General features: G+C 36.2%; 5 protein-coding genes across 6 annotated transcripts; 4 read left to right on the top strand and 1 right to left on the bottom strand.

Annotated features, from left to right (window-relative positions):
- On the top strand, positions 869 to 1,559 carry LOC109130589 (EMBRYO SURROUNDING FACTOR 1-like protein 10). The gene is made up of 2 exons (XM_019240290.1): positions 869 to 969; positions 1,069 to 1,559. Exons 1-2 carry the CDS (start codon positions 906 to 908, stop codon positions 1,248 to 1,250), a joined length of 246 nt encoding a protein of 81 aa, XP_019095835.1. The 5' UTR covers positions 869 to 905; the 3' UTR covers positions 1,251 to 1,559.
- Positions 2,145 to 2,835, top strand: LOC109130588 (EMBRYO SURROUNDING FACTOR 1-like protein 10). Its single transcript, XM_019240289.1, has 2 exons — positions 2,145 to 2,245; positions 2,345 to 2,835. Exons 1-2 carry the CDS (start codon positions 2,182 to 2,184, stop codon positions 2,524 to 2,526), a joined length of 246 nt encoding a protein of 81 aa, XP_019095834.1. The 5' UTR covers positions 2,145 to 2,181; the 3' UTR covers positions 2,527 to 2,835.
- Positions 3,311 to 4,413, top strand: LOC104762275 (ethylene-responsive transcription factor ERF104-like). The gene has a single exon (XM_010485540.2). It carries the CDS (start codon positions 3,512 to 3,514, stop codon positions 4,226 to 4,228), a length of 717 nt encoding a protein of 238 aa, XP_010483842.1. The 5' UTR covers positions 3,311 to 3,511; the 3' UTR covers positions 4,229 to 4,413.
- LOC104762273 (ethylene-responsive transcription factor ERF107) lies at positions 5,311 to 6,357 on the top strand. The gene has a single exon (XM_010485537.2). The coding sequence runs from the start codon at positions 5,482 to 5,484 to the stop codon at positions 6,088 to 6,090; it is 609 nt and encodes a 202-aa protein (XP_010483839.1). The 5' UTR covers positions 5,311 to 5,481; the 3' UTR covers positions 6,091 to 6,357.
- Positions 5,970 to 9,731, bottom strand: LOC104762274 (ATP-dependent 6-phosphofructokinase 4, chloroplastic-like). Of its 2 annotated transcripts, XM_010485539.2 has the most exons (14): positions 9,357 to 9,731; positions 9,165 to 9,211; positions 9,040 to 9,079; positions 8,889 to 8,951; positions 8,515 to 8,811; positions 8,380 to 8,433; positions 8,229 to 8,297; positions 8,008 to 8,137; positions 7,892 to 7,932; positions 7,584 to 7,808; positions 7,446 to 7,494; positions 7,213 to 7,367; positions 6,907 to 7,081; positions 5,970 to 6,086 (listed from the first exon to the last, which is right to left on the bottom strand). In XM_010485539.2, exons 1-13 carry the CDS (start codon positions 9,609 to 9,611, stop codon positions 6,914 to 6,916), a joined length of 1,593 nt encoding a protein of 530 aa, XP_010483841.1. In that variant the 5' UTR covers positions 9,612 to 9,731; the 3' UTR covers positions 5,970 to 6,086; positions 6,907 to 6,913. The 2 variants fall into 2 exon arrangements, with proteins under 2 accessions (XP_010483841.1, XP_010483840.1); XM_010485538.2 differs by lacking the exon at positions 5,970 to 6,086 and having other exon boundaries at positions 6,729 to 7,081.

Raw genomic sequence — 9,920 nt, 5'->3', positions numbered from 1 at the left:
ATTTCTCTATTTGTGGCGGTTTATCTACCTCCGCCGGCTTATCTTTTCCCGGCGGTTTATCTTCCTCTCCCAACAGCTTGTCTTCCATCAATGGCATATCTCTTCCCGGCGGCTTATCTTCATCCGACGGNGTGAGTGAAGTTGCTCTACGTCACGCCAAGTTAAGTTGCTTTTGTTTTTGTTCACATTTAATGTGCCTCGTTCATTTAACAGGAAATAATAAAAGGACCTTTGTGTTAATTGATTCTGTATTATACTAATAAAATATTAATTTTGGCAAGTTGATGTGTGAGCTCCTTCGTCGGTCCAACGAAATAATAAATATTTTAGCCATGGCCTATATGGCATTGACCATGGTCGCTTCTTTAGTCATAATGGTCAGACAATTCAACTTCATTTCTTGGATGAAACAAATTCAACATTCAAATTTGTAGTTATTCCATTGTATTTTATTAGTTTCCTACAATTTTTGCAACCATAAATTATAACTGTTTGATACTGGATGATTATCCAACTAATGATAATACTTCTGGTTATTAATAATGTATTTGAGGAAAAAAGAATTAATGATATAACAAAAAATTAGTATCCATGATGGGAGATATGGAAAAAGCTCGAAATTGATGGTTTCTTTGAACAACTCTGTAAAAGGAAAAGAAAAAGAAAAAAAAAAGGTTAATCAACAATTCTATTACAAAGGATATAAGTTTGTGCACAAAAAAAAAAAAGGGGAATATGAAAGAACTAAAACTAGTAAAACAAATCTAAACGTTTTTTGTGGATCACCATACGAGAGACATGCACTACGTAATTAGTACTATATAGATTCATATTGCTTGTGAGAATTGCTACCATCAAATAGCAACAACGTTTCGGTGTGTTTTGAGAAGAAGAATATCAAAACAATGTCATCATCACATTTTGCTATTTTTTGCCTCTTCATGATTTCCCTCGTTCCTCTACTTGAATGTATGTTTATATATATAACTAATCATTCATCATTATCATCATCGATTGTAATATCATATTTCTAAATTCTAATTCTTGTTTTTCTCTGTTTGGTTATAGTTGGAAACGCACAGGGTTCTGAAGCGAGCCTGCAGCGGTTAGATCCATCAATGTGTATTCGTGTATTGTGTGCAAAAAACAAAAATCAAAAATGGTGTTTTTGCTGTGCCGGACAGCCGAAGACCTGTCATCTTAATAAACGAGGATGTGCGGCTGTCTGCAAGCGTGTACCTCCCCGCTAGCGCCCACCTTCCCGTAATTATGTTTAGTACCATTGCATGTCTACGCGCTACAATCAAATGGTTCTGAATCAATTTTAAGATATTTCCTAAAATCGTATGTGATCGGTTTTGGCCGAAATAGCTAAATGCAATTTGAAAACTTAGAAACTGTTTCAACTTTGAGTAGTTGAGAACTTGAGATGAAGAGGTGATATGTATATGGTGTGTTTGATCATATATGTATATTCTCTAAGTCCTTTATTTTTTTTAAAGCCTCTTACTTTCTAAAATATTTGGAAATGTTCTCTATTTTATTCACAATGAAACAACGAGTAGTTTACATGCATTATATTAAAGATCTCTATTAATCTGCAATAAAGCGTTTTNTATGGCATTGACCATGGTCGCTTCTTTAGTCATAATGGTCAGACAATTCAACTTCATTTCTTGGATGAAACAAATTCAACATTCAAATTTGTAGTTATTCCATTGTATTTTATTAGTTTCCTACAATTTTTGCAACCATAAATTATAACTGTTTGATACTGGATGATTATCCAACTAATGATAATACTTCTGGTTATTAATAATGTATTTGAGGAAAAAAGAATTAATGATATAACAAAAAATTAGTATCCATGATGGGAGATATGGAAAAAGCTCGAAATTGATGGTTTCTTTGAACAACTCTGTAAAAGGAAAAGAAAAAGAAAAAAAAAAGGTTAATCAACAATTCTATTACAAAGGATATAAGTTTGTGCACAAAAAAAAAAAAGGGGAATATGAAAGAACTAAAACTAGTAAAACAAATCTAAACGTTTTTTGTGGATCACCATACGAGAGACATGCACTACGTAATTAGTACTATATAGATTCATATTGCTTGTGAGAATTGCTACCATCAAATAGCAACAACGTTTCGGTGTGTTTTGAGAAGAAGAATATCAAAACAATGTCATCATCACATTTTGCTATTTTTTGCCTCTTCATGATTTCCCTCGTTCCTCTACTTGAATGTATGTTTATATATATAACTAATCATTCATCATTATCATCATCGATTGTAATATCATATTTCTAAATTCTAATTCTTGTTTTTCTCTGTTTGGTTATAGTTGGAAACGCACAGGGTTCTGAAGCGAGCCTGCAGCGGTTAGATCCATCAATGTGTATTCGTGTATTGTGTGCAAAAAACAAAAATCAAAAATGGTGTTTTTGCTGTGCCGGACAGCCGAAGACCTGTCATCTTAATAAACGAGGATGTGCGGCTGTCTGCAAGCGTGTACCTCCCCGCTAGCGCCCACCTTCCCGTAATTATGTTTAGTACCATTGCATGTCTACGCGCTACAATCAAATGGTTCTGAATCAATTTTAAGATATTTCCTAAAATCGTATGTGATCGGTTTTGGCCGAAATAGCTAAATGCAATTTGAAAACTTAGAAACTGTTTCAACTTTGAGTAGTTGAGAACTTGAGATGAAGAGGTGATATGTATATGGTGTGTTTGATCATATATGTATATTCTCTAAGTCCTTTATTTTTTTTAAAGCCTCTTACTTTCTAAAATATTTGGAAATGTTCTCTATTTTATTCACAATGAAACAACGAGTAGTTTACATGCATTATATTAAAGATCTCTATTAATCTGCAATAAAGCGTTTTATAGAAATCAAATCTCAGAACTGATGTAGAAACACTAAACTATTTTAGTCAATCACTTCGTTACTTCTTCTTTCATAATTTATACAGTAATTTTCAATATATCATATATATCCATAACTAGACTTTTGAAGCTGGCCGTACTATTAAAAAAAAAAAACTTCTTGATAGGTTTTCTATATACATTAAACTCAAATTTTAAATACATCTCAATTAAACAACTACACTAGCTAGAATTAAAATCTTAATAATCCCAGTGTAGATATTTAAAGTTTGAAAACTCTGTGCATATTAAAATTTCAAAAGGAGTTATCATGATAACTTGATAAGTACTTTTAAATGACAAAAAGTCCACTTAACCCAAAAGAACAAAAGAAAGAAAAAAGACGAAACATATATATTAGAGAAAGAAAAGAAAAATGATTAACAAGTAGTCCAAGACAAGGTAGTATGATCTTTCTCGGTCCGATCCACGAAACTCCCTCGAACCCTCTCTTTAGTTTTAAAGCTACTCTCACCTGCAGTACTATATATCACCATATTCCTCGTCACTCATCTTCCCACTTCAACTCATTTACGAATACACATCAAGAGAGTTGCTTATATCAAGCAAGAGTAAAGATATGGCAACTAAACAAGAATCATTAGCCATCGAATTCATAAGCCAACACCTTCTCACAGACTTTGCTCCCATAGAAACCAAAGTTACCAACTTTACGTTTCACGAATCTGAACCATCCCTTTTTACCAATCACGCCCCTAAACCGAACTCGACTCTTAACCGGCGTAAACCGCCTTTACCGAACCTATCCGTCCCGAGAACGGTCTCAACAAAGACGGAGATAACAGAGGAGGAAGAGAGGAGGCACTACAGGGGAGTGAGGCGAAGGCCGTGGGGAAAATACGCTGCGGAGATCAGAGATCCGAACAAAAAGGGTTCTAGGATTTGGCTTGGGACTTACGACACAGCCGTGGAAGCTGCAAGAGCTTATGACCAAGCAGCGTTTAAGTTGCGTGGAAGAAAAGCAATCTTGAATTTTCCTCTCGATGTTAGGGCTACGTCCGAAACTTGTTTCGAGGAAGGAGTCGTCGGTTTAGGGAAACGAAAGCGGTTTAACAGTTCTCCTCCACCGGAAGAGGAAAAGGCGGCTAGGGTTAAAGTGGAGGAGGAAGAAGAGAGTAATACGTCGGAGACGACGATGGAGGATGAGGTTGAGACGGTACCTTTGACGCCGTCAAGTTGGATGGGGTTTTGGGATGTGGGAGCAGGAGATGGTATCTTCAGTATTCCTCCGTTATCTCCGACGTCTCCCAATTTCTCCGTTATCTCCGTCACTTGAACTTGGGAAACGTCAACGGACGATGACGTCTTCACTTGCGTCACTCTCGTTATTTCATTTATTGTTTGTATATAATACTATAATATAAGGGTAGCGGTAGTGTGCAACTATCAAATTAGTACTTCCCTTATTATTATTACCAATCATTTTATTCATTAATATTTTTATTTTTTTTTAGAAGAATATTTGGATGTTGAAAATTTTTATGAAATTATTGATTGTATAAAAAAATATATTTAGTCATTTGTTTTGTTAATTTAAGTCGTACCTTTCATCTGCTAAAGTCAATAGATTGTAAAAATTGAGAAATTAAATCGGAGCTATACAAGTAAGTAGTGTGAAAGCAAAAGTGGAAAACACTATAATGAATTAAATAAATTACACACAAATCTAAACGAAAAGCTAGATTTTTCAAAATTTCAATAGTAGAACAACACCAATCAAATAGAGAGATAATGCCGTCTAAATATCGATTATCTACAAAGCATCCATAAAAGTGTATAATTAATATTATCTTAGATTGTTATTATAAAATTAAGAAGGATGAACTAATTAACAAATTTGTCAAGCTAATTGAGCAAGAGGGTAAGATTTGGTTCATATAAGTGGAGCCCTATACGATCGAAGTTAAGTAGAAACAAAGAAAATATCAAGTTGCTTCAAATCATATCCTAGCAAGTAGATAGGCAAGACAACCCTACAAGAAAAAGCAATTTGATGAATTTGTCTCTCCTCTTTGGGTGGTGGTAGTTATTAGGGAAGACACTGCATAATACTATCATCTTATTGTTTTACTCCAATGTGAAAAATGCAAAATATCTTTTGATATTTAGAGTCTATTCAGAGTAAAAAAAAAATACCAATTTTGTAATTGACAGGTATAACTTAGGATTCGAACCGTGCTCAAGGGATCAAACTCGAGAAGAATCAAATATGGATGTTAGTGAAATTTGTCACCAGCATAATAGACAAGATCAAGTTGGCACAACTTGAAGGGTCCTGACAAAATATCTTAAGTTGTCTCCATAAATGTTTAATGGATAAGAATTGGACCTAGAGAGTTAAAACAGTGAGATAGAGAGAGAGAGAGACTTGTGTGACACCTCACCCATGGCTGCGAAAACACCTGTTTAGGATCCTTTTCTTATATAATAGCCCACAAAACGATCAAAACTATTTTATTCATACATATCACTTGCAAACTTTTTCTTCTTCTTCTCCTGTCTTGTCTTGAAAAGAAAAGTAAAATAAAAATGGCGACTTTGGAGGAAGGCTCTGATATGGATGGTATACTACAGAAACATCTCTTTGACGACTTGATGATCCCTGATGATTTCATTGAAGATTTTGTCTTTGATGATACTGCTTTTGTCTCAGGACTCTGGTCTCTAGAACCCTTTAACCCACCAGTTCCTAAACTGGAACCTAGTTCCCCTGTTCTTGATCCTGATTCCTATGTCCAAGAGTTTCTGCAAGTGGAAGCAGAATCATCATCATCATCATCAATAGCATCCCCTGAGGTTGAGACTGTCTCGAACCGGAAAAAAACAAAGAGGTTTGAAGAGACGAGGCATTACAGAGGCGTGAGAAGGAGGCCATGGGGGAAATTTGCAGCAGAGATTCGAGACCCGGCCAAGAAAGGATCCAGGATTTGGTTGGGCACTTTTGAGAGTGATATTGATGCTGCAAGGGCTTATGACTATGCAGCTTTTAAGCTCAGGGGAAGAAAAGCTGTGCTCAACTTTCCTTTGGATGCTGGAAAGTATGATGCTCCGGTCAATTCATGCCGGAAGAGGAGGAGAAGCGATGTACCACAGCCTCGAGGAACAAGAACGAGTACTTCATCATCGTCATCAAACTAATGGAAGTAGTGATGTTTTATTAGTATATATATAGGTTAATATCTTAAGTATATAAATCATCATGTATAGAGCCAAGAAAATGTTAGATTAGTGTACTGAAAAAAAAAATCTTGCAAAATATGTACTAAAGAGTTCCTGTAACAATGGAACCTTGTCTGTTTTCTCATGTCTTAAAGAGCTTAAGGTTCTAGAAGCAAAGTTCTTGTTCCAAATTCTGTTTTATCAGAAATTAAACTTCCTGGGAAGAGGACCTAAATAGATCGACTACATCTATTTTTTAATCTAGCTCTGTGGTACTTAATCCAACTTCAGCCTAAAAGATCTTAACAAAAGCCTAAAAAGAGAAACTTTAATCCAATGACACAATCAGTATCATACAGTGACTCCAGTATCCAATATCACTGAGGTAATTTGTAGTTCACTTCTCCAGAAAGCGTGAATCAGTGAATTGAGTACATGAACAAGTTGCAAGAGGGACCAAGTTTAAAGAATGTGTAGCAGCCAGAGTTTTGTCTCATGGTTGGGTACAAGTCAGCATTCATTTTTAATTATGACAAGGAACTGGATGGACCACACGCAACAGCTAAAGACAGGGGAGATGCACAAGTTGCAAAATGGAAAGTAAACAGAGATAAATATGTATTAACATCTCAATCTCATCCCTGAGATGTATGTTGAGTATTATTATTATTATGAATCACTAAACCAAAGAATTCTTATACTCAATGATATAATTCGTGGTTTTGATAAAGCGTTTTTTTATGCATATATGTCTTAGTTTACATTTGGAAGAACAGTTGATGAATATCATCTGACCTGTTTCTTAGATAGAAGATGTCTTCATGTTGTCAATCTTTTCTTGAGTTTCCATGTCCATCACATTCTGCAATGCTCCTTCACCAGTCAAGAAACTCGGTTGATTTGTCGATGCAAGGAGTCTAGCCCACATCCTATCCGTTAACTTCACCGTATTGGTCACTTCAGTCACCCGCTGTAGAAGTAAAACATGTCACGCAGTTAAAAAAGAAATCATGGGATTCGCTTAAACCGGAAAGGTTTAGGAATCCTCAATGATAAACTTAGTCTAAGGATGATAAGCGAAGTGAAAGGAAAAAAGCTTACAGATATTGGGATGTAAGCATGTCTGCTGTTAACTGGTCCCACAGTGAAACCTGAGTACCCAGCCATTGCTCCATGAACTGCATTTTGGGCAAGAAGAGTGCAATAGACATTGTCTGATGCATTACTCGGTATTGCTCTTATCATATACGTCGGGTCTGTTCAAATAGTAAATATGTCATGAAATGAACAAGAAGAGCCTTAATAAGGTAAAGATGGTGTATCTAAAGATATACCTATGTACTTCATATTTATCATCATTTTCCGAACATTTGTAAAGTGATCCTGCAACATCATGATCACATAACTCATCTTAAATGTTTGAGGAAAACAACTAGAAACCATTTTCTTAGCTTTAATGTTTCGACCAATACCTTTATCTGTTGAGTCAACCAAAGACCAACATCAAGCAAAAGTCTATTTCCTGACGCATCTTTAGTTTCAGATGCACGCATGCTTTGAGCCACATAATCCTGTCCAGCTCCTTCGGCTATCACAATGACCATGTGCCTGTTCTCTTTAAGTCGTTGTTCAATAAACTCAAAGAGCCCACCCTTTCCTTCAAGAAAAAATGGAGACTCTGGAATCAAGCAACAATCCTGTCGCATCCCAAAGCTGCCATTGTTATACAATAAGAGAAGAGTTTTATAGTGACAACCTAACAATGAAAATACTCTATTACCACATCACGGTTTGCTAAAGTTGCAATCATGGCAATAAAACCTACAAAAGTTATACAAAAAGTTAAATTTCATATCCACATAAGAAAGTAGGCCGCATGTGCCACAGAATGTTTACCGCTGTATCTTCCCATGAGCTTAACGATACCAACTCCATTTTCCACACTCTCAACCTCTACATGTGCGGCATTAATAGCTCGTTGAGCTTCCTCAACAGCGGTATCAAAGCCAAAAGATTTGTCAATCACCTAAAACAATGGGTGAAGAAGAGTGTATAAGAAACTCAATATAAGAGACAAGTAGAGACCCTTAAGCTGAAAACTATCAATGCATATTTACAGCGATATCATTATCAATGGTCTTGGGAATGCCAGAAACCGCCACTTGAAGACCACGTCGCTCGACTTCCTTCACAGAATATGAAGCAAGTATCAAAAGAATTACATAATGACATCCACGCAACAAATAGTAATATGAAACCATGAACAACCTGGTATATTTTCTCTGCGCCCTTTTGTGTCCCATCACCTCCAATAATATACACCTGATATACACATTGACAAGATATTAGTATGGCTCAATTTAAATACTAACGAGAAAATGGATTATCAGTTATGTAAGCTACCTGATTTATTCCTCTATCTTGAATATTATCAACAATCTTCGCTGTATCATGTCCTCCTCTTGAGGTTTGAAGAAAAGCGCCACCGCGTTTATGAATATCGTTAACTACTTTAGGCGTCAGGGTCATAGTGTTCGTAGAGTAAAAGCCTTTATATCCTCCCTGAATGCCAAGAATGTTATTGACACCATACATATTGTTCAATCCACATACAATTTCCCGTATAACTGTATTGATTCCAGGACACAAACCCCCGCAAGTCACTATGCAAGCTTTTACTTCATCTGATCTGAAATACACCTAAGAAAACCAAAACTTAACAGGTTTTATTAACGACAAATCTTCACAAAGTTAAAGACTTTAAGAAGAAATCATACTCTTTCTCTAGGCCCTGCTCGCCTAAAGTGTACTCCTCGTTTACTCCCCTTCTGGACTACAATCTAAAGGTAAAGTAACTTGAGCAAGCAAAGAAGATAAATCGACAAAACAAAAACAAAAAAGAGCTTAGAGAAAACGCATCCAGCTTACATTTTGTGCAACCACATCTTCGGAACTGACAAAGGTTCGCCTACAGAAACAGTATGAAGAACACATTACAACCCTCGACGGAATTATTAGCCTACTTAACTTTGTCATGTAGAAGCTTCACTTACTTAACAATGGCGTATGCTTGGGTTTCTTTTAATGGATTTGGGTATGACTGTGATACCAATAACAAATCATGAATTAGGGAACTATCATTAACCAAGCACAAAAGTTGTAACCTTTAAATGGACAAAGCTCATGACTTGAATTTGTAAATCTCCATTGCAGAAGTTTTGATGAAGTTAGAGATTTTCATATACCGGTAAATCAGGTAGGAATCTGGTCAAGTGAGGGACGTCTTCTAGCACAAACCCATCGTCTTCAGCTGCTCTCAATCCATCGGAGCACTGAGCTCTGATTAAGCTGTTCCGGTGCACGATTCGCGGCAAGACTGAAACTTTCTTCAGTTTCAAAGCAGGAAGCGGGAAATCTCGGCGGCGATGAAGGACGTTTGAAGAAATAAACGAGGAAAGATTAGGTTTTGTTGAGCCAAGAAACGAAATCGAAGCTTCCATTTTGTCCGGAGAACAAATCCGAAGTTGTGGGATTGAAAAAATGATTTTTTTAGAGGCTCTGTTGAAACTCACAACAGAGAGAGATCACCAAAACGAAGGAGTTCACACTATTCCGTCACAGAGACGGTCAAGGTGTTCAATCCGAATATAAACCGGAATCAAATCGATCCGTAATCATCTGTTTCTCAACCGAAATTTTATTTTTGAATATAAACCAAACCGGGCAAAAAACCAGTTCTTAAACCAAAGTGTTAGATAAGATAACCAATACGAAGGCTAGGGGGATTGACAGAAAGAATACGAAGAAGG

The sequence above is a fragment of the Camelina sativa genome, chromosome 18 (assembly GCF_000633955.1).
Source record: "Camelina sativa cultivar DH55 chromosome 18, Cs, whole genome shotgun sequence".
Lineage (NCBI taxonomy): Eukaryota > Viridiplantae > Streptophyta > Magnoliopsida > Brassicales > Brassicaceae > Camelina > Camelina sativa.
The sequence above is the reverse complement of the archived record's forward strand: the minus strand, read 5'-3'. Positions and strand labels throughout refer to the sequence as shown.

Coding starts and splice junctions, on each gene's coding strand:
- LOC109130589 (XM_019240290.1), top strand. CDS start 906: ATGTCATCATCACATTTTGCTATTTTTTGCCTCTTCATGATTTCCCTC. Junction 970..1,068: donor CCTCGTTCCTCTACTTGAAT/GTATGTTTATAT, acceptor GTTTGGTTATAG/TTGGAAACGCACAGGGTTCT.
- LOC109130588 (XM_019240289.1), top strand. CDS start 2,182: ATGTCATCATCACATTTTGCTATTTTTTGCCTCTTCATGATTTCCCTC. Junction 2,246..2,344: donor CCTCGTTCCTCTACTTGAAT/GTATGTTTATAT, acceptor GTTTGGTTATAG/TTGGAAACGCACAGGGTTCT.
- LOC104762275 (XM_010485540.2), top strand. CDS start 3,512: ATGGCAACTAAACAAGAATCATTAGCCATCGAATTCATAAGCCAACAC.
- LOC104762273 (XM_010485537.2), top strand. CDS start 5,482: ATGGCGACTTTGGAGGAAGGCTCTGATATGGATGGTATACTACAGAAA.
- LOC104762274 (XM_010485539.2), bottom strand. CDS start 9,611: ATGGAAGCTTCGATTTCGTTTCTTGGCTCAACAAAACCTAATCTTTCC. Junction 8,434..8,514: donor AAGATAGAGGAATAAATCAG/GTAGCTTACATA, acceptor TGTGTATATCAG/GTGTATATTATTGGAGGTGA. Junction 7,933..8,007: donor GCTCATGGGAAGATACAGCG/GTAAACATTCTG, acceptor TAACTTTTGTAG/GTTTTATTGCCATGATTGCA.